The following is a 27,883-nucleotide window of genomic DNA, read 5'->3' as shown; positions in this document are numbered from 1 at the left end:
GTTCTAAGTCCCAACTTTTAGGGTTAGTCAGGAGCAGCACTTTTAACACCACAACCAAAGGTTCAGGACTGTGGGACACCACTTGGGGACTGAGGACTCACTCCTGCAGAGGCCAGGTGCAGGGTTCAAGGTCACTGGAACGTGTTATGTCATGTAGCGCATATAGGAGGCCAGCCAACTAGCCCTAGAAGTCACTCCACTAGCCCTGGGTTCGAGTAACAAGACAGGCCTCAAGTAAAAGACCAGTCCTCAGGGGTGCAAGAAAAGCATCAAGCAGCAGGGCAGTCCTCTGAGGTACAAGGCAGGCCTCAAGTAGCAGGGCAGTCGTCTGGGGATCCATGGCAGTCCTTGTGATGTCCTCTGCAGGTGCAGGAGTGTACTGAAAAGATGTTCTGATGGTCCAATATTTATACTTGAGGCCAGTCTTTGAACTAGGGAGATCTTCTAGGCTACCTCCACATCTGGAATTCGAAAGTTTCTTCCTTTCCCCTGTCAAGGCTCCTAGAAATCTGGAGCCATAAAAGACCGGTGTTACGTGTGCTAGATGCAGCCCCTATTGAAGTGCATGTGGGGAGGGAACAGCTCTGCCCCTACCCATCTGGTCAGGATGGCTCGCCATCACCTAAACCCTGTTCTCGCACTGTCTGGGAGGAATACACAAAGTCTGTCTAGCATCAGGGTCATGTGAACCAGGACATTGGCAGCAGACACCAAAAGATTATGACATGAAAAAGGCAAATTTTAAAATTTGGCATTTTCAGAATTATGATTTGATATCTGACTTTACCATTGAAGAGGATTTTAAATGACAATTCATGTGAGACCAAACATGACATTTCCAATATTTCCAACCAGAATTTATCACTTAATAAATGTAACAAGACAAACCAATGTTATCCTATGGGAAAGGTGGGCATTACAGTAGTGAAAAATGAATTTAGAAGTTTTTCAGTACCAGGACACATAAAGCTTAAAACATGTTCCACTTTTTAAACACAATGCACCCTACCCTGTGTGCTGTTTAGGGCCAACCTTAGGTATGAATTATATGTATTGAAAGGAAGGTTTCAGCCTGGCAAAAGTTTTAAAACTGTGCTACAGGTTGCAACAGAAGGCATCAAACATGGTTTACAGTGCTTCTTTGGTGGGTGGTGTGAGGTAGTTAAGTTCTCTTTTAGAACTCCCTTCCTGGTGATGGTGGAGAGAGAGAATGTTTAGCTTCAAATGGTGGTGACAGTTAAGCATTGGTGACCACTGGTGGATGAAGAGAAATAAAGGGCTCCAACAACAACAATATACTGCTATCTTTGTGAAGTCCTTTCGAGCCTACCTGCAATTTGACGACAAGGATTGGATGCATCACACACTGTGCTGCCCCTTCACCTCAACATCAAGGGAGAGCAAGTTTTTATGTTAGCTTACTTCTGTACCTAAAATTGGAGCTGTACTCATCAGGTCTGCAGTGGTGGAGTTCTGTTTTGAGAGGTGAGAGTGCTCATGAGAGGCCCAGAAACCTGATGAGAAATGAAACGCACTCCACGTTTCATTCACGTCACTGGGAAAGCTGTGCCCAACTCTCCTTAAAGAAAAATGTACTTGCTTTAAAACAAGCTCAATCTCCCATGGAAATAGGTCACACTGTGTTGCATGGTCACGCTCGGCAGCCATTTGAGAGACTGGCTTGACTGCATGGAAATAAGACAAGTCGAGTTGCTTCAAAACAAGCCCAATCTCCCACAGGTATAGGTTGCATCGCACTGCATGGTCACTGTAGGAAAATACCCTCTTTTTTGGCATGGTTACCACCACTTTTTGCCTGCTGTTGTCAGTATGCTTTCACTGTTTTCATTGGGATCCTGGTAACCGGGATCCCAGTGATTGTCCTCTACCTTCTAAATTTGGTTGCCTAGGACTTCACACACCCCTCAATTGGCATACTGGTGCCCCCTGTAAGTCCCTAGTATATGATACTTAGGTACCTAGGGCATTGGGGCACCAGGGGTTTTCTCATGGGCTGCAGCATGTATTGTGCCACCCATGGGAGCCCATGCAAAATGTGTCTGCAGGCCTGCCATTGCAGCCTGTGTGAAAAGGTGCATGCACCCTTTCACTACAGGTCACTGCACCAGGTCACTGTAAGTCACCCCTATGGTAGACCCTCCTAGCCCAGAGGGCAGGGTGCAGGTACCTGTGTGTCAGGACACCAGGGGTTTTCTCATGGGCTGCAGCATGTATTGTGCCACTCATGGGAGCCCATGCAAAATGTGTCTGCAGGCCTGCCATTGTAGCCTGTGTGAAAAGGTGCATGCACCCTTTCACTACAGGTCACTGCACCAGGTCACTGTAAGTCACCCCTATGGTAGACCCTCCTAGCCCAGAGGGCAGGGTGCAGGTACCTGTGTGTCAGGACACTTCTGCATGTGCACGAACTCCAGCTCACTTTACCCATACTTTACCCATGTACTGGACTACTTGTGTCCAGCTACATAATGGGAACTCCGAACCTGGGCAATGTTTGCTATCAAACATGTTGGAATCATACCCCAATGCTGTTGCCAGTATTAGTTGTATGATTCCATGCACTCTGGGGGCTTCTCAGAGGACCCCCAGCATTGCTCCTACAAGTTTTCTGAGGTTTTTCGGGGCAGTCTGTTCTACAGCCACCCCTCAGACAGGTTTCTGCCCTCCTGCTGCTTGACCAGCTCAGGCAGGGAAAGGCAGAACAAAGGATTATAATAATAGGTGTTACATGGCTTGGGAATGGTAGCCTCCCCAAGCCACCGGTATGCTTTGAAGGGCACATTTGGTGCCCTCCTTGCATAAACCAGTTTGCACCAGTACAGGGACCCGCAGTCCCTGCTCTGGCGTGACACTGGACAAAGGAAAGGGGAGTGACCACTCCCCAGTCCATCCCCACCCTAGGAGTGGTGTCCAGAGCTCCTCCAAATGGTCTGGCCACTTCATTCTGACATCTTGAATCCAAGGTGGACAGAGGCCCCTGGGAGCATCTGAGTGGCCAGGTCAGGTAGGTGACGTCACCTCCCCCTCCTGACAGGTGGTCACACTGCTAGGTGACCAATCCCTCTTTCTGGGCTATTTATGGTCTCCCCCTTGGATGGGTCCTCAGTGTCGATGTGCAAGATTCCAGCAGGACTCTTCTGCATCATTTACTTCATCTTCTGGCCACTGGGACTTCAACTGGACCCCCCAGGAACTGTCAATCTGCAACTTTAGCAATGACTCAGCTCTGCAACATTGTTTCTCCGGCTCCTTACAGCAACTGCAACAAGTCCCCAGCTGTGCATCCTCTGTAGACAGTGAGTCTTCAGCCTGCACAAGAAGTAAGAAGGAATCTCCCTTGGAGTGAAGGAGTCACTCCCATGCATCTGCAAGCACCAACTGCAATGACGACTGTATGTGTGGATCTACTCTCCTCTGGAACTGCCTGGATCCTGCATCACAGGTGGTGGTCTGGAGTGGTCCCCTTGGTCCTCTCTACCAGCTGTCCAACTTGGCAGACTGTAAGCCTTTGCCTCTCATTGCAGGACAGTACCCCTGTGCACGGTGACTCTTGCAGGTACCAAGGCTTGTTTGCTCCTCCTCCAAGGGATCTTCAGGCTCCTCATAGCCCCAGCATTCCTTCCTGCCAAGAACAGTCTCCTGTCTGCTGCTCCAGCGATGTGGGACTCCTTTTCAGGTGTGCTGAGTGGGCCTCCCTGCTACTCCTGTGCCTTCTGCCAGTGGGTTGCCTGTGGGAGCTACCTCCTCTTCTTGTGACTCTCCTGACTGCTGATGGTCACCCAGGGCTCCCCTCCATGGGTCAAGTCCCCTGGACCTTGCTGGCCCTCTTCAGCCTTGCAAACCTTCTTCTCAGTCTCTTGCATTTGCCAAGGCTTTTTGGTGGTTTTCCAGCACACCTAACCAACTGCATCTCAACCACCGATGTGGGACATCACTTGCATCATTTCTGGGACTTGTCATCTCCTGTTCTAACTTTCTTCGTCCACCATTGACCTGGGCCTGCATCCACAGAAGGGTTGGTAGTGGCTCCTACCACAACCGGACACTCCATCACAAACTAGACACGGTCCCCTTCTTTGCAGGTCCTCTTCTGTCAGGATCCACCATTGGGTTCTTCCAGTCCTGGTTGAGTCTTGCATAATCCTTTTCCAAAGTCCTATGGTTGGTTTTGGGGAAAACCAAGTACTTACCTCTGCTCTCCTGGTTGCTGGGGATCACTCTGGTACTCTCCTCTTGGGGTTCCTAGTTCCTCCAGCTCCTTTCTACTGATTCCACTCCCTTGGGTGGGGGACTGCCTTTCACATTACACTTTCTTTAGTATATGGTTTGACCCTCCCCTGGGGCCCTCACTAGTTGCTATTGCTTTTACCAATGCTCGTTGCTTTCTATGGTATTTACTGATTGCTAATGTGTATATTATAGTGTGTTTCCTTACTTCCAGTTGGGGGACTGCCTATTCAGTATTCTAGGATTTGTGTTACCCAAATAAAGTACCTTTATTTTTGTAACACTGTGTGGTTCTTTCACGTCTGTAAGTCCTGCGTGACTATAGTGGTATTGCATAGGCTTTGCATGTCTCCTGGATAAGTCTTGGCTGCTTATCCACATCTACCTCTAGACAGCCCTGGCTTCCTAGAAACTGCCTACATTTCACGAATAGGGGATACCTGGATCAGGTATAAGGTGATAAAACCATAGGCGCTCACCCACACCAGGTCAGCTTCCTACAGTCACTCTTTGCAGCCAGGAATACGACTGTGACATGAGATTCGGCTACACAGTCTCATGTTTGGTAGGTTGAGATGTTTCAAATTGACTCACTGGAAGAATAAGTCATATTCCTTTTGCATTTAAAAGGTGATAGGCACACACAGTTTGAAGTGCCTGACTTATTGGAACGGTGATAGGCACACCATTAACCCTGTCTATCAAAACGGTGATAGGAACACCTTTCCTCTCCAGAAATTTGAGGTTCCACATTAGACCTATCAAAATGGTGACAGGTACACCATAGTAGGAAGAACGGTTATTACATTTCTGGGGTTTCAATCTTCACCATGCAGAATGTCACACCACCACCATCACTATTTTATTGGGGTACTCCAGGAGACCCAACAATAAAGTGGCAGAAATGAAAGAAGATTTTTGCCAGTTATGGAAGTGTATGTGGCACTAATTTGAGTGTTGAACATAAATATTCCCTGCTATTGCATTGTCTGGGTGGAGAAGAACAAGAGATTTCAGAACCATTACCAGAATTGAGTGCAGGTGATCAAAGATCTTTAAATAAATATGAAATATGCATTCTTAAACTCAATTGTCATTACTTACCTAAGGTCAGAACAATAATTGAGAGGTACTATTTTGGGATGAGAGAGCAAGGAAACGATGAGTCCATGGAGAATTTTGTGACCTGCCTCAGAAGGCCAACTGCAAATTGCAAATTTGATGGATTAACAGAAAAGAGGATTAGAGACCTATTTGTTTTGAAATGTTAAAATGATAAATCAGGGAATTGCTTTGGTTAAAAGACAAAATACTATGGGAGGAAATGGCTGTAATAGAAAAGCTTGTTGAACATATGGTCAAGTGTTTGGGGAACTGAGTAAGGAGAACAAACAAAGAGTTTGTACAGACAAGGTAGAAGAATGTTTATGTCAAGGTGAACATAAAACAATTGTTAATGTTAGTAATGGAAACATGACTGAGTCAAAGGTTGAAACTGATTTTCAGCGAACGTGCTTCAGGTGTGGGAGGTTTGGACATAAAGCAAATGCTTCAAAATGTCCAGCAATTCATTTTCTGTGCACGGGAAATAGGCTCATTTTCAAAATGTTGCAAGGGAAAGAACCAGAAAGAACAAAAAAAGAGGTAAAATAAATTGTTTTCCAAGTGAATGAGTGCAAAAATGGTCATCTCACTGAATAGTTGAAAAATGAAATGTCGAGGTCATGATGAAATTTGATTTGCGCTCGCATCTCACCATGAGTTCAAAGGAAATTCATGAGAAACACTTCAAAGGGAAAGTATAAAAATGCACATCATGGATGTGAGAGCAAATGGGTATGACGGTCCACCCTTTAAAATGTATGACTATTTTTTCGCATGTCTGGAATGCACTGTGAAGTTTGTGGATGCAAAGATATATGTGCCAGACGAAAGGGAAGAGCTACTTGGTTAGCAGCATCAGAGACTTTTGGTCCCAATTTGGTCCCACAAGTTCAGGTGCGCGAGATAAGTAATAACAAAAATTATTGTGAAGTGAAGTTTGACAACATATTTTATGATGAGTTGGGATGCCTGTTGGGTTACAAATATCACATAAAATGACAACTTGGTGCAAAACCTGTGGCTGCCAAGGTGAGGAAAATTCCGTTTACCATACAAGAATGAGTACAGCAAGTGATTACACGGCTGGTTGAGTTGGGAATGATTGAACCAGTGGAAGCCAAAGAGTGGTTGGCTCCCATAGCAGTCTGTTAAGAGACTTCTCACATTGAAAAATGACAAACGCAAGTTTTGCATATGTGAAGTAAACTATTTAGATATCACATCTCTGGGAAAGGGATAAGACCAAAAAAGGATCCAGGTGAAACAACTGTGGGTATGAAAGAGCCCTGTTCCAAAGAAGAACTAATGGTTTTCTTGCAATGGTGGAATACTATAGTAAGTTCAACAACTATTTTGTGGACAAAACCGTTCATCTCTGAGATTTACTGGGAAAAAAAGTGGAATTCATTTGGAATGGAGAATGTCAGAATGAGTTTAATCAGTTGACAGAAGATCGTAAAAATGCACCTAATTTGCAGGCATTTGTTCCGGGTGAAGAAACCTGTATAATCACAGATGCCAGTAGTAAAGGAATTGGTGCAGTCACTGTACAGCGAAGAAAGGTAGTGAACAACTGATTGCATGTGCCTCTCAATGCTTAAAAGGTGCTGAGTTAAATTACTCTGTGATTGAAAAGGAGGCTCTTGCAATCTTTTGAGCATTAGGGAAATTCAGAAATCTGATTTGGGGAACCTCTTTTAAGGTAAGATCTGACCCTAAACCGTAACAAAAAAAATTCAAAAGACAGGTCTGGATTCAGTTTCTGCTAGAATAAGAAGGTGGGTTATTGCTCTTCAAGAGTATAACTTCACAGATGAGTATATAATTCAGGCACCAAAAAATTCACAGCTGATTTCTTATCATGTTTGACTGACGCTGTGAATTCACAAGATGTGCAGGATAGGTTAGATGATTTCCTGGAACAAGAAGTAAATGTGTGTGAGGTTACCTTTGGGGCAACAGAAGAGGATGAATGGAATGCTGAAATTTTTAAGGTTTATGCTTTATTGATGATTTATTGAATGCTATGGAATTAATAGTGGCAACAACATGAACAAGCTGGAGAAACTGCAGGCCTCATTTACTAGGAAATGACAGCGTGGTGCTCCAAGCCAGCATGCTGCACCACGCTGTGTCATTTTGAAACTGTAAGGATGCATCATATTTACAGAAATACAATGTCGCCCTGTACTTTCCTCGGCGCTGGTGCACAAACTGCTGCGTAGTGCCAACACAGGCACCCTTGTGCCATGGTGCAAGGGAGCCTGTGCTGCAGGGTTGATTGTGTATGTGCAGGAAGGACTCTTTCTTCACATAAACAATCATTAATAGCGTTTTCTTCTTTTTATGTGTGCTGCTGAATGCTTTTTTCTCCCTGTTGTGTCACATTAACACAACCCATGTGGTTGCGTAAGAATCTGATGCATCCCCAGCCTTGTCAATCTGGGAATGCATCAGATTCCGTCAGGTTCCAACACCCAGGGAACATCCCTTTCACACAGAGTTATGCATGAAAGGGGGCCATATTTATAAGGCCATGAAAAGTCATGCCATGTGACTTTGTGTAGATTTGTAAATATGAGCTGGCACACTATGCCACTGGAGTATTAAAAAAAATGATGGTTCGGTGGTGCAGTGTGACGCTAGGGACTTTTAAATGAGACCCTGTGTCCTATACTCAAAGAAGAACTGGCTGTAATTGATGGTATTTTAGCAAGAGGCAGTAGATTGGTTCCACCTGAAGGATTGAGGAGTAAACTGATATTTCATTTGCACATGAAGGCCATATGGGCATAGCCAAAATGAAAGAACATCTATGTCAAGATTTCTGGTGGCCTGGAATAGATATAATGGTGGAACGTGCAGTGTGCAGTGTTATAGGAGTGACAAAGTGCTAAAAACTTGCCATATTCTGATGGTATGTAGAGAACTACCACAATATACAAGGGAGGTGATAGCAATAGATGTTGTGGGTCCTCTTCATGGTGAGCATCACACACCTTATTTAGTAGTACTGCCTGACTTATATTCACAATGGATTAAAGTGAGCTGTGTGCATGATAGCTCCTCAAATAATGTGATCACATTTTTGGAGGAAGTATTTAGAAAGGAGGGTTATCCTCACTTTAATTCATCAGATAATGATCCACAATTCTGCTCACAAGAAATAGAAAACTCTCTGAAAGAGCGTGGCATATGTCATAAGACAAATCTCTGTATCAACCTGAGGCAAATCGTTCAATTGAGAGGTTAAAAAAACCTTGAAAGAAAGTATATAACTGGCAAGAGTAAACAATCTAGACTGGAAAAGGGTGTTCAAAGAAAGAATCACAGCTTACGGATTGTCACCACATGCCACCACTGGTAAAACACAGTTTGAGCTATTTAAAGCGAGGTCAGCTAATACAAAATTATGGCTGGATTTGATGTTACTAGACAAAAGTGTAAAGTAAAATGGTATTGGTGAATGGCGAGAGATAATTGAAACTCTAATGTGACAGAAAGCAATATTTTTATGTACATAATTGTGTTAAAATATTAAGTTTCAGGTTGGTGAGTGGGTGAAAATCAAAGCACCAGTTGGGTGTCAAATGTGGTCTAAATTTACAAGGGAGAAACAGGTTGTCAAACTATTTAAAAGTGCCAATAAAATTGCTGATGGTAGAATTTGGAACTTGAATCAGGTAGGAGGAGCCAGTCATAGACCTGACTGAGACAAAATTGAAAATGATTGATCCGCAGGCAAGGGACCAGGGGCCAGATGTAGCAAAGGGTTTTTCCCATTCTGTGTCAATGGGAAAATGTGTTCGTACATATGGCCCCAGATGAGCAAAGATGGTCCGAACAACGAGGAAATAGCTGAAAGCGTGAGATGATATGCAAATTGCTTCAATATCTATAGGGTTGTATAAGAAACTAGAAGAAAAATCAAGTATCTGTATATTAAAGATTTATTGTTATGTCACAACATGCTACTTATCATGAAAGGTTATAGTTTTTGTGTTAAGTTGGAGATTCATTGTTTATAATGGTCAGAGACTTGTGGGTTTAGTATAGGGGAATTCACTGTTTATAAGTAGGAAGTAGTGCGAGGTAGTTAATTTCTATGTTGGAACTCTCTCTTGTAGTGTGGGATTGAGGGAATGTTTAGCTTCAAATGGTGGTGGCAGTTAAGCATTGGTGACCACTGGTGGATGAGGTGAAATAAAGGGCACTGCTACAATAACATACTGTTGTCTTAGTGAAGTACTTTCAACTCTACCTGACAGGTGGCTCATTGAGCGCTGCAGGCCCAGTAGTAGCATTTAACTTACAGGCCCTGGGACATACTGTACTTCTTTACTAGAGGCGCATAAGTAATTTAAATGTGCCAATTGGGTGTAAGCCACACCTTACTATTGGTTAGTAGTGGTTTATTTTAATTGGACTCCTAATGACAACAAAAAAGAAATTCAGAAAACAGGTGAAAGCAAAAGATCTGGGGAAGACCACACCAAGGCTGTCAGGTTTAACACCCGCAGTCTTTAGCGCCCACAATCCCCCCTGACAAATTCCAGCTGATCGGATATTTATGAAGGCAAGATGTGTGCGACTCTCCAGTACATGTGGAAATAGATGTGGTATATCCCTATTTTCAATTATAATAATATCATTCCTATTTCTCCCCTGACAAACTCAGACTTCAGGCATTTACTGGACCCTTATATTCTTTACCTTCAAAATCTGTATTTACCAAGATAAGTCATTCCATTCCAGCCCCCTGACTTATTCTAAATTAGCAATCAAGGCCTATGTCTCAGTTTACATGCTTCGCTGCCCTCTCCTCATAGTGCAATGCAACACAGCAACGCCCTTTTCTCTAAAAATTATTCAACAACTGTTGTGACCATAACGTCCAACTCCTCACCGCCCATCTCTAATTAACTTGCTGAAGCCCAATTCCTGACAACTGACCATTTGAAAAATATTGCATTCACACGTTGTTGTGTCCCCAAAAAAGATTGGAAGAAAAGGATGATTTCCAAGCCTTACCTTATCACTCGCTATACTTCTTTTCCTCTTCGGCTTGTTTGTTGGTGGTAGCACATATAAGTCAGCAGTTGTTGGCAGACCTGGCTTTACCACCGTCACAATTGTGTCCTCAGGGATGTTTGTTTCCTGCAGTAAAAAGAAAATTCAAAAGTTTCGCTTTTTATTTTTAGAAAGTTTGCTGCGTTTCAAATTTTGAATTTATGATACTGTGTTTGCTTACCTGATCTACAATACACATATGTATTGTTTATTATTCATGAGATTGCACATAGCTTTTTAAATTACCAATAATTAAACATTTGTGGCAATTCACAACCATTTTGAAAAAGGAAAACCTAATTATCATAGTGTTGGAATGTATTTGTAATGATTCGAGAATTTACTAAAATCCCTTGAGGTGCTCCTTATAGTCTGTGATAGCTGGACATCTCCTTCATGCTTGCTCATTTTATAGTCCAAAGGAACGACAAGTCGCATGAGTATAGTGGATAAATGCTTTTGAAAATAAAACTCTTTATTCTTTTTTTTTGCAAACATTATATTGCGTCAGATGTACTAAGCAGTTTAACAGTCACAAATGTTTCAATTCAACATTTGCAACAGCTAAAATGCTTTTTATTATGTACTAATACCATTTTAGGAGTCAGAAAAGAAAGACGTATAATACAGTATGTTGTGAATGTGTTAAATTATAGTAATGATATTTTAGTTTTTGAAGCTACACAGAAGGAACATGATTGAGCCCTAACACAATTATGTTGCTTACACAGTGATGCAGGTTTGACTTTGAATGAAGACAAGTGTGAGTTCAACAAGACAAAACTGAAATTCTTTGACTATATCTTTTCTGATGGGGTATGACACCCGATCCTGCAAAAGTACAAGCTCTGTCAAATGCTGAACCTCCACAAGATGTTTCTACGGTATGTTCAGTTCTTGGTATCGCCAGTTACTGTTGCAGGTATATACAAGACTTTATCGCTGTTAGCGTTCCATTACAAGAGTTGACGAAGAAAAATGCTCTGTTTCAATGGTCACACAAATGTGAGAGAAGTTTCAAGAGAATCAAACATACAATTATAAATGCTACGGAAATGGCATATTTCAATCTGAAACTTCATACAGACGTTGTTGTTGATGCTTGCCCAGTCAGGTTAGGCGATACCGCGCAGTGGACACCCAAATGCTTAAAGACTGCGTGACAGTTTAGTAAATCTGGGCCTAAGTTTATTTCTCCAGTATTTCATTAACCTAATGTTGCTAAAAAGGATTAGTGTGGGTATAAATACATTCTTATTACCAAAGCCAACACCAACTACCGTGTTTTAAAATCCTGGGTTTGTGCTTCTCCAGTCCATGTACTCTTAAAATATAGGCCCATATTTATACTTTATTTGTGCTGCATTTGCGTAATTTTTGGACGCAAAAGTGGCACATACTTTCAAAATATAATTGTATTTTGTAAGTTTACGCCACTTTTGCTTCAAAAAGTGACGCAAATGCGGCTCAAAAAAAGTATAAATATGGGCCCTACTACCTACCAGTCTGGATGACACGTGACTCCTATACCTTGTAATCCTCATTGTCTTACATACCATTTTCTATACATTGATTTACACATGTATGATTCATTGTCGGTATAATTTGTGTGTGATGTAAAGTGCTCTAACACCCTACACTAGTATGTGTAACGCTATAAAACAAATTAAGTAGGTGTGATGGGCGATGGAGAGATGATGGGCAGTGTTGGAGAGTGATAGTGAGGAAATCGGTGGAGAATAAAGTCATGGGGGGGCGCAACAAAGGTGTCACACCGGACACAACCAGTGCTGAAGCAAGCCCTCTACGGATGCCACTTTCAGCTTAGGGTGTCCAAAGCCGGGTAGAGTACCCCATAGCCTTTTTAGTTTTTGTACCGGACAATAACAACTGTTAATTACCGCCTCCCTTTTTCCCAGGATTTGCCCAAGGCTTGCTCCATAGCAGCAGTAGTGGCTACTATGCAGCTGTTATTGATGACAGCTGCAGGAAACAACATTTAAATGCCTTTCATGCTAATATTGAGTATTGCAAACCTAAAACCGTCATTACAGAAACGTTTTATCCTTACAGAACTTTCATGAAAAATACCATGGTTCTGATGGTACCAGGAAGCTCATATTAGATCTCTTCTCCCTTCCCTGTTGAACTTTCCAAGGATACTGGAAAAGTGTCGGTAATAAGTGCACAGTGCTAACACACCTCCGTTAAAAAAGGTGGACCAAGGACACCTTTAGAGGTTGAGTGGATAGTGTAGAGGGCTTTGAAGGTGGAGTACAGATGCACTGGCAGCGAAGGAAATCCGTCTCCTATGGTAAGATTATGGAAGATGCATAGTTCGGCAGACACAGACGTTGTTGCAATCGGTATGGTGTGAGTGCCAAACAGGCTCAGGGTACATGGTCTGTCTGAAACATCACCAGCTAAACCCCACCTGAACCTTGTGCGCAAATGATAAAAATAGAAAAAATCCTCTTCAACAGACAGAAGAGATAGAAACCTGTTTTAGATACATTTGTAATGTCTGGAATAAATATTGCTACTTTTACATAGGGGCTATGTTATTCTTCCTGAAATGCAGTGAGACTGAACATCTACGAGAAAAGGCGAGTGAGGGGTTTTAGGGCCTTGCCCTAAATCTACTACGAAACACAGTGGACCCACGCAAGAAACTCCTCTGAGTATCATTTACAGAATTTTAACAGAACTCCTTCTGTAGTGAAGGCCGGTTTTACTTGGCCAGGAGGGAATTAACAGATGCATAGCGAGGAAGGTTTAACAGCAGTCGTTTGGTTAAATATTTAGATAAGCCCCAATAGAGGCTATTACCATAGTTCTGTCCTGATGACAGCATGACGGGCTGGAATTTATTTTGTGACGTGCTAAACTTTGGGAGAGTTAAACAGTTTGAACTGTTCTTTTTAGAGCGAATTGATAATGGTTCTAATGTTTTCTAAGTATCTGTAGAATAGTACATCAAATGATCGAATTAGCTGGAGCAAAGTCCATGGGTACATTTTAAGTAGCAGCGGTGACTGTGCAGACACTGCCTTTCACTTTAATACATTGTCAACAACACCGACCTTAACCCTGAACTTACAACTGCGGAACCGGATCTTACTCAGGGCGATGTTGTAAGTGCCACCTATCCATGAATACTCACAGTTCCTCATTCTGAGAATAAAGGTCTGTCACTTACACCCACTGACGTCTCTATGTGTGCAGCTGTTTTGTTGAATTTAGGTGTGTACAGATTTCTGTAATGAGTGGTCACTCTTAGGTGCCACGCGTGGCATTGACAGATTTGCAATTCAGAAACTTTTGACAGTAAACTACGTTCTTCCTTTGTACTTAAGTGAGTGAAGTTGTATATTCAAGGACCATTCAAGTGCTCTAGTGCTTCTGTAGCAGAATGAGACTCAAGGAACTTACATAATGCAGCCAAAACTATGTATGCTAAGGGGCTTATTTACAAGAGGCTTGCACCGCAGGAGCGTCATTTTTTGTGATGCTCCGGAGTAGCAAGCATCTCAACCATATCTAAGAGGCCACGAAAAGCCACTTTGTGTGGCCTCATAGATATGGAATCACTGCGTTGCCTTACTCTGCTGCCACAGAGCGTTGCATGGGCTTTGAGATGGGTTTTTCGATGCAACATTCATGGATTTTGACGCTGTCCCTGATTTACTAAATGACGTAAACATGGGGCAATGCCAAAACCTGACATCTGTGGCATAGTGAGGAGAAATATTATTTCTCCTAGTTTTTCTCTTTCCATGTGTGTTGCATTCTGCAGACACATAGAAAGAGGAAAACACCTCTTGAGATTTTTTTGTGCAGTAAGGTGTCCCTTCCTGCACAGAAACAATCCAGCATGCAACATAGGAACCATTGCACCATGGTCCAAGGGTGCCTGCATTGGCGCTGGGCAGCAAACACTGTGCGAATACAATGCACTGTATTTCATAAATACGGTGCATTCCTGCCCTTTCACATTGGCACAAGGCAGCGCAGCAAGAAGACTTGTGGCGCTGCCCTACGTCAATTGCCCAATGACATGGCACATGTATATAAATATGAGCTCCAGCTTGATTCTTTGAAAAAACACCTTTTCACAACTGTTGTATATATTGAGAGAATGCTTTTTCTCTTTAGTTTTCCATATTTTATGGAACCCATCACAGTGTACAGATCTCTGATGTCGGCACTGAATACAATAGGTGTTGACAAAGCCAATTTATTGCCTTTGGGACTTTGTCTTTGTTAATGTTTTAGCCATGTTGTACAGCATCTGAAATGCTGTGTAGCATAGCAAGTAAAGGAAAGCCAATTGTGTCATTTTGTAGGCATGCGCACCACACATCCACATGTATACAAAATGGGCAAATGTTTTTTTTTTATTTGGGAATCTAACTCAGACCAGCAAATAAAAAAAAACCTGGGAAATGTTTTTTTCTCAAAAGAATGTGTGTGTGGGGAGGGGGTAAAGGTGTGCAGCAGCAACATAGGGAGGTCAGTGGAGACAGAAGCAACGGGGAGTACAGAGCACAGAGAGCATGGGGTGGGCGTGCAAATGGGCAAGAGGGACAGCAATGTGAATGGTGGAGAGAACAGCGAATGTGTGCGAGAGAGAGAGCAACCATTTAGAGCTGGGAGGAGGGATAGGCACACACAGGCGGGAAAGCAGCACAGGTAAAGGGAGCACACAAGGGTAAGTGCATCACAGAGATGGTGGGGAGAATACATGGGCGTGGGAAAGCATGGTGGAGAGGAGAAGAGGAGCACACTAGGGAGACATTTGGAAAACATGCCCTCTTGTAGAGTGCTTAAACAAAAATGAAAATAGTAAACAGTATAAGGACACATTAATGTGTTTCTGCTTGAACCAACTTCACTAAAAGATGTATTATTAAATTGTGAGTTCAGAGACTTCAAACTCCACATGTCTATCTGCTCCCAAAGGGAATCTGAGCTTTAAGGATATTTAAAGGCAGCCCCCATGTTAACCTATGAGAGAGATAGACCTTGCAACAGTGAAAACCACATTTGACAGTATTTCACTGTCAGGACAAGTAAAAACACATAAGTACATGTCCCATCTTTACCATACACTGGACCCTGCCCGTGGGGCTACCTAGGGCCTACTTTAGGAGTGCCTTACATGTATATCAAGGGAAGGTTTAGGCCTGGCAAGTGGGTAAACTTGCCAAGTCGAATTGGCAGTTTAAAACTGCACACAAGGACACTGCAGTGGCAGGTCTGAGCCAGGTGTACAGAGCTACTCATGTGGGTGGCACAACCAGTGCTGCGGGCCCACTAGTAGCTTTTGATTTAGAGGCCCTGGGTACCTCTAGCACACTTTACTAGGGGCTTACTAGTAAATCAAAAATGACAATCAAGGATTGGCCAATTACACATACAATTTACACAGGATCACTTGCACGTTAGCACTGGTCAGCAGTGGTAAAGTGCCCAGAGTACCAAAAACAGCAAACACAGAGTTCAGCTCACAGTCAAAACATGGGAAGCAGAGGCAAAAAAGACAGGAGAGACCACACCAAGGATGCCAGGTCTAACACCACCCCAATGACCAATTAGCAAAATGAAAAGTACCACTGTGGCACATGGGCTGCAAAGTATGTTTTCTCAGGTTAGATGCAAGAATTTAGTCTGGATAGTCTGATGGAAAGGGAATAGCAGATAATCTGTAAGACAAATTTAACTAGCTTGACCTCAGAAGAGGAAATGGAAATATGTTTTCAAAGGAGTGTTTCTAAAACAACAGGTGAAGAAGAGAGGCAATGTGTCAGCATGCTCACAAATAACAAATGTATTCTGTAAAAAGACTTGTATGAGTTTAATGAGGAATTACAGCAAACAAAATAGAGGCAATATCTGCACAAACAAACATTTAATGGTGTACGACAGAAATATGGAAATCATTTTAGTATCGAAGAAGAAATTATGATGTTACAATTACAGGGAATGGGCAGGAATGCATGGTTTTTGAAAGAATGAGCTGGTGCTGTTTTGGCTGCTCAGAACCAACGCAGGCACCCTTGCACCGTGATGCAAGGGTGCCTGCCTTGTAAGGAGGATTGTTTTGTGCAGGAAGGAGCACCTTCCCCTGAGGCATTTTCCTCTTTCTGAGTGTGCTGCAAAATGCAGCACACATAGAAAATGGAAAACACAAGAAGAAATATAGATATGCAGTCAGGCTTAACTTAGAGGCAAAGTGTAAAGTATTTATGCAGCACAAATACATTAATAATAGTGAAAACACAACACAAGAAAAATCTCATCAAAGTGAACAAAATCCAATCAGTAGAACCAGAAATATACATCTTTAAGGTCTTTAGTAACAATAGACCCAGGTAGCACAATGAGGCATGTTTGGTAATCTGGTCGCACTGGGCCAGGGAAAAGTGCCAAGGCCAACTATTAGGAAGTATGGGCCACTTAGAGAGACCAAGTTAGACATGCTGAACTGCTACCATCACAAATCCATTGCAAAGAATTCCATTCACATTGGAGGGGCCTGCAAGGAGAAGGCTTTTCGCATGAGGAGCAGGTTTAGCGTCAGGGACAGTTGTCGTGGTAGCATGAAGAACTGGTTGTCAGTGAAGTTTTACTTGGTTGATAATTGTAGATGGTCACTGTTGGCATGAAGTGTAGGTCTTGCTTCACTAGTCACCATGGATGGTTGGTGTCAGTGTGAACCGAAGGTCTTGCTGGAGTGCACAGCTTGAAGATCAGAACTCACTCCAGCAGAGGCCAGCAGCAGGGCTCCAGCAGGTTCAGTTGATGCTAGCTAGCTGGGAATTTGCAAGCCAGGTCTCATGAAGCTTGTTGTGTTCCTGTAGCTCACACAAGAGGTCAGCCAACTGGCTCTCAGAGTTACTCTGGGTAGCTTGCGAACAAGGCAAGCAGGTCCACCCTGCCTTCTGGAGACGGCAAGTCAGTCCCTCAAGCAGCAGGGCAGTCCTTATGGCAACAGGGCAGCCCTTCTTCTGAATCTTCCACAAGTCCAGTTCTAATGAGAGGTTCTAAAGGTCCTACTTCTATACCTGGTGCACCTCCTGCATAGCCCCCCTGTCAGGAAGATACCCCTCCCCTCATTCCTATACTTCCTTTGTCTCACTGTCTAAAGCAATACACATTCCACAACAGCAGAGCCATTCGCAGGCATGTGACCCACAACACTGACAGAAAAGTACATTTGGTTTAGGCAGGAAAATGCTAACTTTCTAAAACTGACATTTTTAGAATAGTAACTTAAAAATCTGACCATTAAATAGGATTTTAAGTTACGATTCATGTAAGTGTAAATATCTGGTCCCAAACAAGCTAGCATTAATTAAGTGTAATAAGATAACCCTGTATTAGTCTCTGGAGAGACTGACCTTACAACAGTGAAAAGCAACTTTAGGAGCTTTTCACTGCAAGACAGTGCTTAATTTGAGACCATGGTTGCTAGTGGGGGAACCAGCAATTATTTTTGAGGGTCGCTACTTATTTTTTTGCATCCAGCATTTATTGTGATCAAAAGACACTTTTTTTTAAATATAGAGGAAGAGAAAGATGGAAAAGCGTCACAAGAGGAGAAAGCAGAAAGCTACAAGAGTGAGCTGAAGGGGGGGGGGCAGGGAGTGGCTGTTTATGGATTAAAGAGGTCTGAGATGGCTTTAGGATTACGCTGCCTTAGTATTCTTTGCTCACACTTTTACCTTTAATTGCAGCAGCCACAAGGTTCAGAGGAAAGCTTTGAGCACCGGCACATTTTATTCAAAAAGTAACCACTACTGCTAGAACATGTAAAACTTAAAACCACATTTCCCACTTTTTACATACCATGCACCCTGCTCCATCAGCCTAGGGACTACTTTATAGGTGTCTTTATAAGTCTTAAAAAGAAAGATTTAAGTCGGGAAAAGGGTTTAATTTAGTAGGTCAAAAGGGCAGTTCAGGGCTGAAGTGGCAGGCCTGAGACATGCTTTGCAGTGTTGCTTTAGAGGGTGACACAATGGGTGCTACAGCCCACTGGTGGCATTTAATTTACCAGCTCTTGGTACATTTAGTACTATTTACTATGGACTTACAAGTCAATTAAATGTACCAAATGTACCATTGGTGTAGACCAATTGTATCATGTTTTGGAGCAAGAACACAGCACTTTACCACTCACAGGGAAAAAGTGCACAAGTTATAAAAGCCAACAAAAATGAGTTCAGAAATGCAGAGGAAGGCAAAAACCTGGGGTGACCCTGCAGAGAGGGTTAGATCCAACAGCTCCCAAGAAAAACTAGGAAAACTGGCACTCATGCCCTGGTCACCAGCAAGTTGGATTAAAGGAAGATCTCTATGCAGGGAACACCAAAAACCTCAATAGAAGAACCAAAACCATCCATAACTCTGCAGCCAAACTCATCGTCAAACTCCCACACAGACCTCACATCACTTCAATTAGCCAACCCACCATAGGCAAGGCCAGGCACACGGACCTGCTCAGCGCCAGGATACCCTAACAGGTGATAGTTCACATTACAAATATGCATAACATAGTTCTGTACTGCCGTTCTTTCACTCAAACTCCCCTTAATCTATATATTATATCTCCTGCCTTCTGATCCCTCACATCTATAGCTTGTCTTTGCTTCTGTCACTCTCTCTATCTTCGCTTTCCTTCTTCTTGTTTTTTCCCTGACATCCTTATTTCTGGTCACTTTCTCTTCCTCTTTCCTACACCCCTCTGCTCATCCATATCGCCTCCTCCCTGTCTATCACTTTTTTCTGTCTTCTGACTTTTCTTTGCGTAATGCCATCTCTCGTCTCCCTAATCCCTTCGCCCGCTCGTCCTCCCCGCCAGACCACGGGCTGTCTGTTTAAATCATTCAGAGTATGTGATTCGTATTCTGAATACAAATAATAAAAGGCACACGGGGCCTCTTTCCCACGTCTGGGCTTCAGTGCTACTGCACCTGCTGCATGGCAGAGGGACCCTGAACAGAGGGATAATAGTTCTTTACATTTTGTGAATGATAAAAAGGCTAATGTACAGCCATCACTTTTAAGAATTAGTAAAACTGTGAGATAGCATCTTTATTTCTCGATAAGTGCAACCAATTTAATATTTTGCTTAGTTGAAGTCACAATAGTTAGTTTCCTTGATATTCAAACAAATCACTTAAACGAGAACAAAATACATGTTCAAAAAGCTGGAAGTACAGATGAAAGCAGCTGTTTCAGTATACTTTAAGTCCTATAACCTTTTACACACATGCATAAGCAGCATGACGTATCTGCAAGCAAAACATGTGAAATACCTTCTTAATGCTGTTTTCGAAATTTTCATTTTGATGCACAAAAGGAAGTGCACTGAAAGTTTACATAACAATAATAAAAAAAAACGTAAATGATAAAGGTTAGGGCACCCTTGTGCAATAACTCACCATACCTTAGATAGAAGTCGTGTCACAATAAGAGCTATATCTTGCCTCCACTCTGGTATGTTGGGGTTGTAAATGTCCAGATGTTTAGTAAACTTTAGTGGAATAACCTGAAATTGATCTACAGACAAGAAATATTTCTATTAAAAGTGAGAATGGCAACTGAATGGAAATCATTATGAGCGCAAAGTAATTACAGTGCATATACTTTGGACTACACCACAAATGCAGTATATAAAAGATCACTAGCCAGATTATGTAAAGGGTGCACTGGTGCAAGCTGGAGCAAACCCCTTTTGCACTTGTGTTGCTGTATGCATGTGCACCGGACATATTTCAGCAATCTTTACAACTGCACAACAATGGAGCAAACTGAATTTGCTATATTTTATGTAATTATTTATGCATTGAGCTAATGTATTTTCTCCATGTTTAAAATGTGAAAGCTGAAAACAAAGATCAGACTCGTCAACACTTTATACCGGAAAAACAAAAGTGTTGATCATTTAATGTCCAGCGCAAAACGTAGTTTGTGCTGTAAGAAAGTCTTGTACCAAAGGCAGCTGCTGCACAAGTTTCGAAAATCCCAGTAAGTGGCGTGCATCTGAAAAACTGTTAAGACCTACACCTATTGTAAGGGACTTGCCTTAGTTTTCTAGCAAGGGAGGGGGTCTGTGGTACGAGTTCAAAAGAAAGCACTTCTGAAATCTGCTTGTTAACTTTGCTTTTAAAACTTAAATTTTTGCAATATTTTACCTTTCTGTGGGACTCAAGCAATATGTTTGTTGACTCCGACTAGAACCGAACCTAGATGCAGACTTGTTGCATAGCTGCATAACTTTGTCTCTCTGGGAGCTTTTATTTTCTGCTCAATGGTTTGCAAAGGTCTCCTGCAAACATATAAAGCTATTGCTAGATACAGACCCGGATTGCTGGATCGCTCTAAGACCAAAAACCTGTTGAAATCTGAACAAGAAAATCTTCATCAGTACCACCTGGTACATCCAATCCAGCTGTGAATGGTCACTGGATGCCTCACTGGGTCCATCCTTTCTTCTATGAGCTTTTAATGCAGATGTGTGGCAGTCAGTGAGAGGCTCTGTGCTACATTGACCCACTTCACTATGGAGTCCTATAGGGACAGAGCCTCCAGATAGATAGATATATAGATAGAAAGATAGATAGATAAGTGCCACTTGCCCTTTTAAAAAAGGCTTTTTGAGTGACGAGATAGAAAGCCTAAGCAGGCTCAAATTTGATTCAACTACCTGGACTTGCTAGCCAGCCGCTGGATTCTTGAATGTTCCAGTAAAAAGTCGAGAACTCCAGTGGTCATATTTGCTCATTAATGCACTTTTCATGAACCTTTATCAAACTGCAGACTTGAATTTGTTTTCAATGGCATTTATTTTACCCTCACTTTTTACCAACGTTTTTAAATGTATCCTTTATTTGTTATTTTTCGAATTAAAGGTTTTTCATTTTCAGTGTGGCCCTTTATGTTGTCTCTACTTATCTACTTGAGCTGCTGTTTGTTTTTATTCCACATAAATCAGATCAGATATTTTCTTTCGTAAATTTCCTTCTACTCATGACAAGCTATCAAAGTTGAACAGTGAGCAACATGAATTTTCATGTATTTGTCATTATGTCCATGTATTTAGTAGCGCTATTGGAGGTATTCCCAATACAGTAATTTATTATTACGCTATTTTTCCACATCACAACAATAGCACACAGTACACTCCGTGCACAAAAATCTCTAAAGACACTTTTTACCACAGTAGTGGAAAATAATAATTACCATAATTGAATTAGGATACAGTATATCCATTAGGAACAGCAATTCATCCCATCTTTTATTTTCTCCATTTTAATTTACACATTTAAATCTATTCATACAGAGAAAACCGTGGTGCATTTCTTTGCAAGCATTGCATTGCGATTCATAACGTTGAGTTCTGAAAAGTCCATGTCAGCCGAAACTTTACCAGGAAAACATATCTCACCAAAAACACGAACTATCTTGGAGTCTTGAAGCATAGAACTTCCACAGGAAGCCTGGACTGTTACTCTGATCTCCCCAGCCTCTGCAAAACTTGTCACCAGAAATCGATCCAACGACAGAAGTGGCTGAAAAAATAAGAGACATGAGGTTACAATTAATACTGGATATATCTGAAATGTTAAAGCTCGATCAACATTCGGAGGTCCATAGTAAAACTGCAGCCTTAAAAAGGACTAAAATAAAGTTAATGGGCCAGATGTATCATCACGGCCCTTTGCGATTCGGAAATAGCGATTTTTAAGAAATCGCTATTTCCGACTCGCAAAGTGCCATGTATCACATTTGCGAATCGGTAATAGCGATTTCTTAAAAATCGCAAATGCTATTACCGAATCGCAAATTGCGATACCGGCCCCATTTGCAGCTATGGGCCTGTTATGGGCAAATTTTTTGCATTTCCAAAATTGCGATTTCTGAACTAGAAATCACAATTTTGGAAATGCAAAACCCCAGGGTGCTGGGGGCCTAAGGCCCTCTCTGCTGCACCCCAAAAACATTTTTGTGGACATGTAAGATGCACACATGCCAAAAGGGCATGTGTGCTTTACATGTACAATTTAAAAATGCATTTTTAAATTTTGCACCAGGTTACCACCTGGTTTCTTTTAATGGTATTTTGCATGTGCAAAATGGCATTCTGCGAAAAATTGCAATTTGCGATTTTTTGCAGCATCTCCTTGCGATTTGGATTTTGCGAATCGCAAATTGCGACTCACAAAACCAGGTCGCAACGCAAGAAATCACAAATTTTGTGATTTTTTATTTGTGGTCTCGAATGCCTTTCATGCATCGGAGACCACTTTTTTGCACTCGCAAACGGGCGAATTTTGCGATTCGCACCGTTTGCGAGTGCAAAAATATGTCATACATCTGGCCCAATGTCTTTTGTACGAACACAATTATAAGAAATTGCTGGCTAAACAATAGAATTTCAGGAGGTCACTACGGGAAGGCAGGCAAAACCACATTGGAAATAACTGCAAACACAGATCACACGGCACATCTTACTCGTAAGATAGACACAAAACAAACAGTGGATGGAGCCCACTTGGATACAGTGTCATTCTGGCTCATCCTTAGTTGGGTTTGTCTCATTACACTGAACTGTCCTCAAGGTTAGTCAAAGCTTGTCTCAGAGGTAGACCAAGCATATCCACAGCAGAAGGAGGGATTCTTTCTTTAGATCATAGCCAGGCATAGCTGCAAAGTCAAATGAGGAGTGGGCTTACATGCCTTTGCACCACCAAGGCCCCCTCTTTTGGGTTATAGCAAAACACAACCACACAATCAGGGAGGGAGTTGGTGTAAACATCTCTGCACCATCAAAACTCCTCCCTTGGGGATGTCCTCCTCCCGTCATATGTACGATGTTACCAAAATCAGGTCTTTCCTATAGCAACTGAAAATCTCTACTTACTCCTAATGATTTTTACACCCCCCTGATGCACCCACGCTCTATAATGTTTTTTTAAACACTTTTGTTATATGGGTATTTCAAACGTTATGGTATAATATACAGTGTGGTCAACAGGGAACATCATATGGGAATAAACAATCAGATTTTAAAGCTGGGTCCATACTACATGCATTTTGTTACATCATACTGGGTAGGGTCTCCCCAACCAACACATCGTACTTTTGATTAACATTACAAAGTGGTCCCATTAATTAAAAAACTGGCACGCTATGGTTGGGGCATCGGGGTCCGCCATTGCCATTCAATGCTGTATGCCAAAATGAGAAATAAACAAGTGTGCTAAAGATTCTTAACATCAACCATTAACCAGCTGAAAGCCCTGCCCAAACATATGCCTCCGGCCTCCTGCGAGTGTAGGGAGGGCCCATGCCCACTGACCAAACAACTAAATCTATAGTGTTGTTTAGTTGTTTGGGAGTCCTATAAAAAGCTGAAGATAAATAATACAAACCTAAATGGAAAATATGTCATCGCTATCATAGAGCACCCAGATCTACACATAATAATTGGTAATCCTAAGAAAAAAATACTAAGGATTGATAAGTGAAGAATTACGACAATATAACTATATGATAATTCACAAGCCTGCAGAAGATCGTGTCTTGGCAGACTGTATCAAGTAAGAGGACATCTAGCAAAACCTGCTCAAGAATGAAAGAAATGCAAGATGCTTCGGGCACATCTATCAAGACTTTTCACTTCTGAAAAGTGATTTAAAGTGCCTCAATCTTGATAGTGTTTTTACTTTCCTTCACAATGCTAGGAGTGTGCCGTTTTAGTGTAAAAAGCACTCTACACTACCTTCCAGTACTTTGCATCAAGAGGGTTTTCCTTGGGTATTTCTTCAGTGTTTCACTGAAATCACACATGGCTTTAAATACAAACCCTTACCTACTATTTTTGATAAACGGAGCTTTGCATCACTAAATAATTCTTCCTTGAGGTGGGGGCAAAGTTGGGGAAATCTTTTTATTTCTACTAACATTTCACACATTGCATACGTGCCCTAAGGCATCTATAACTCATGGCCCCGCCGTGCACAGTGCTATTAACAATGATGTAATTGCAGATCTAGCAGCCATGTTATCAATGATGTCACAGATTTTGTCATGAATGATCTAATATGTGGAGTAATTAGCAGTGGATGGCGAGGGCACAGTTATAGGTACCTTAGGGCAGAGGGGAGATTACTATGACTGGTCAATTTCAGTTTTTTTTAACTTTAAAACGTAACAATGACACAGTGATTTTCACCTAACTATATTGCCACTTTAACCTTTGTTTTTTCAGTGATTTTCTAAAAAAATCTTTAAGTAAACTTAGATATAATTACAATTCTGAACTAAAACCTCAGTTTAACCTTTGCCTTTTTTGCAGTGAATTTTGTATGGTTTATTAAAAGTAAAGTCATATTTTATTACCCTACATAAAGCCAACCTCACGCCTTACATGGCCAAAGGCCAGGCCCCGCATGCATCCCCAGCAGACAGCCAATAACATGTGTGCAAGGCCGAAGGTATGCCAACAGCGTGTGGTTGGTCTTGCAGGTTTTTGTTGCACTGTGCAGCATTCCTTACTTTGTCAAAGAGTCACAACACCAAAATATTAAAAAGTGAGCCTATTGGCTTTATCAAGGGGTGAGTATCTCCTTATATACAAGCAAATCTATCAACTTTCTCTAAAAATCACCAATATTTTTTATCAAATGTTTAAATAATTCACATAATGAACTGTTCACTAATAGTCATTATTATAAAAATGTTTAATAAAAAAAAGTTTGTGAATCTTTCTTTTTCATAGTTTTCATGACTCTATTATTTGGGTTTAAAAATGTTAAAAGAAAGACTCAGAGACATGTACAGAGATATTTTTAAATGAAGCATGCCTCTAAGGTCCTGATTTAAGGAAGGTGGTGTTGCACAAAGTGCAGCGCCACTTTCCTTGAGCCCCTTAGGGTCCTCCTAATGCCAGCATGTGTGCACCGTATTTAACATACGGCGCACTGTGGCGGCAGTTAGGGAAACTAGAGTCAAAATGTTTGATGCTCATTCGGAGCTTTGCAGGACTAGCATCAAAAATGTTGACGCTAATCCTGCAAAGCCCATTGAGGCCCATTAAAAACAATCTCTTAGACTTCTTTGTGTCATTTTTTCACCCCCTCCCCCATGGGGGAACGTCCCTTTGCATACATTAAGCTTGGCGCAGGCATAATGTAGCGCAAAGGGTTACAAAGTGGTGCAATGCATGCATTGCACCACTTTGTAAATCTGGCAAGGCAATTTTGGCCAAGTTGGGCCACACTAGCGTAAACAAAATGATGCTAATATGGCACAAGGAGACGCTAGGGGCTCTTAAATCAGCCCCTAAGCCTTTCTATTGACATTTTCAGCCTGAAAAATGCAAACATAAAAACAACCATAAGAGGGTCTTGCATCCAGCTAAAGAGCTCCAGATAGGAGTGCTTTAAAAAAATATGGCAAACTCTCCTTGGGTAATGGATTAAATGGCCCTGATTCACCAAGGGCCTCTGCACTCGTGGGTGATTCTCAGCACACAAGTTGGACTCTCTGCTATGAGTATTCCCATTAAGAAGAGTCCACTCTAAGTCCACACAAGTGCAGAGGATCTTTGTGAATCAGGTCCTACATATATATTTCCTAATATTGCTGTTGTTTTTGCAGGCAGGGAAACAGTGTCTCAAGATGGGCTCCCAGGGACACAGCCAGTGAGCCAGTCCTGGGGGGGTGGGGTCCCTGGAGCCTTAAGAGGCTCAGTGAGTGGGTCCTGTGCCACCCTCCCCTCTGATTGTAATGCTGGCCACTGGGTGATGGGGTCCCTGCGGATGTGATTGTCTCAGGGATGGGATTGCAGGCCCCCTCCCCTTTCAATATATATATACGCGCTTGGGGCTGGGGTCCAGGGACCCTTAGAGGGTTAGGAAGGCGGGCCCACCTGCCCCCTCCCCTTACTTGAACGATTGGCTGCAGGTGATAGGGTCCATGGAGCCTCACAGAGGCTCAGAAAGTGGGTGTCCTGTACCCCTTTACCCTTTTTTTTTAATATTGTGGCCTGGGGTATGCATCCCTGGGCCATAATCGGCTAGGGGAGATGGTCACACCCACACCACCTCTCCAGTTATATGCATACTTTGACCCCCAGGCCTCAGCACACCCTGGGGTCATAATAATATTTTAAAATGGGGAAGGCCATGTTGTTTTTTTCCCCCACGATCCCTCAGGAGTACCATAGGATCCCAGAATTTTTTTTACATTTGGGCTCTGGGGTAGGGTCCCTGTGGGACCCTGCCACCAAGGCTAGAGGGGCAAGACGTTGATACCCTTCCCTCTTATATTTTTTTTAAAACTATTTTCAGGACAGTGGGCTAAGTCCTGGTGTCCTGTAATGGCTGCCTCAACATTTTCTTTAATGTTGCAGCCAGCTAATCAGAATACTTGCTTCCGCCGGAGCCTCACTCCTGCAGGAGCCAGGTGGTCCAGGGGAAAAAAGACCCTGAGGCCAATCAGACGACTCTAGTTTTTTGAAGATGAGCTTGCAGGACTCTTGCAAGAGTCACTTAAGCTCAACCATACAGATATACAAATACATTTGTATCTTAATTTCTCAAAAACTAATTAATGGATTTACACCAAATCACAAAAAGCGTGCTTGCTGGACCAAGATCTAGCTTCTAGCTAAATTTGGTGCAATTCCTTTCAGCAGGTTTTGCAGTAACATTCACCAGTTTTTGCAGTAGCGCTGTTCAAAAATGTCTATAGGAAATGCATGGGGATTTTGTGCTTTGGGACCCCCCTTTTTCTCAGACTTCCCTTGATTGATCACCCCATAACTTTCCAGGATGAAGCTAACCAAAAAAGAGCACTGTTTTGGAGAGACCCATGAAGATCAACAAATAGCGCTAAACCAAAAAATGCTTTACCCATGGAAGTGCAGACATAACTACAGGGAGTGCAGAATTATTAGGCAAGTTGTATTTTTGAGGATTAATTTTATTATTGAACAACAACCATGTTCTCAATGAACCCAAAAAACTCATTAATATTAAAGCTGAATATTTTTGGAAGTAGTTTTTAGTTTGTTTTTAGTTTTAGCTATGTTAGGGGGATATCTGTGTGTGCAGGTGACTATTACTGTGCATAATTATTAGGCAACTTAACAAAAAAAATATATATACCGATTTCAATTATTTAATATTACCAGTGAAACCAATATAACATCTCAACATTCACAAATATACATTTCTGACATTCAAAAACAAAACAAAAACAAATCAGTGACCAATATAGCCACCTTTCTTTGCAAGGACACTCAAAAGCCTGCCATCCATGGATTCTGTCAGTGTTTTGATCTGTTCACCATCAACATTGCGTGCAGCAGCAACCACAGCCTCCCAGACACTGTTCAGAGAGGTGTACTGTTTTCCCTCCTTGTAAATCTCACATTTGATGATGG

The 27,883-nt window shown here is 42.1% G+C and overlaps 1 protein-coding gene across 7 annotated transcripts in view; it reads right to left on the bottom strand.

The window, feature by feature from the left end:
* The window catches only part of SORCS2 (sortilin related VPS10 domain containing receptor 2), a 1,939,515-nt gene that overhangs the window by 52,346 nt on the left and 1,859,286 nt on the right, over positions 1-27,883 (bottom strand). For all 7 annotated transcript variants that reach the window (XM_069203288.1, XM_069203250.1, XM_069203258.1 and 4 more), the window contains exons 21-23: positions 21,878-22,001; positions 19,877-19,989; positions 10,384-10,509 (exon numbers count right to left, since the gene is read on the bottom strand). In XM_069203288.1, the coding sequence (XP_069059389.1) occupies positions 10,384-10,509; positions 19,877-19,989; positions 21,878-22,001 (363 nt within the window). The remainder of the gene's footprint in view (positions 1-10,383; positions 10,510-19,876; positions 19,990-21,877; positions 22,002-27,883) is intronic.

This window comes from Pleurodeles waltl, chromosome 1_2, assembly GCF_031143425.1.
Source record: "Pleurodeles waltl isolate 20211129_DDA chromosome 1_2, aPleWal1.hap1.20221129, whole genome shotgun sequence".
In the NCBI taxonomy this organism is placed as follows: domain Eukaryota; kingdom Metazoa; phylum Chordata; class Amphibia; order Caudata; family Salamandridae; genus Pleurodeles; species Pleurodeles waltl.
This window is presented reverse-complemented; position numbering and strand designations above follow the sequence as displayed.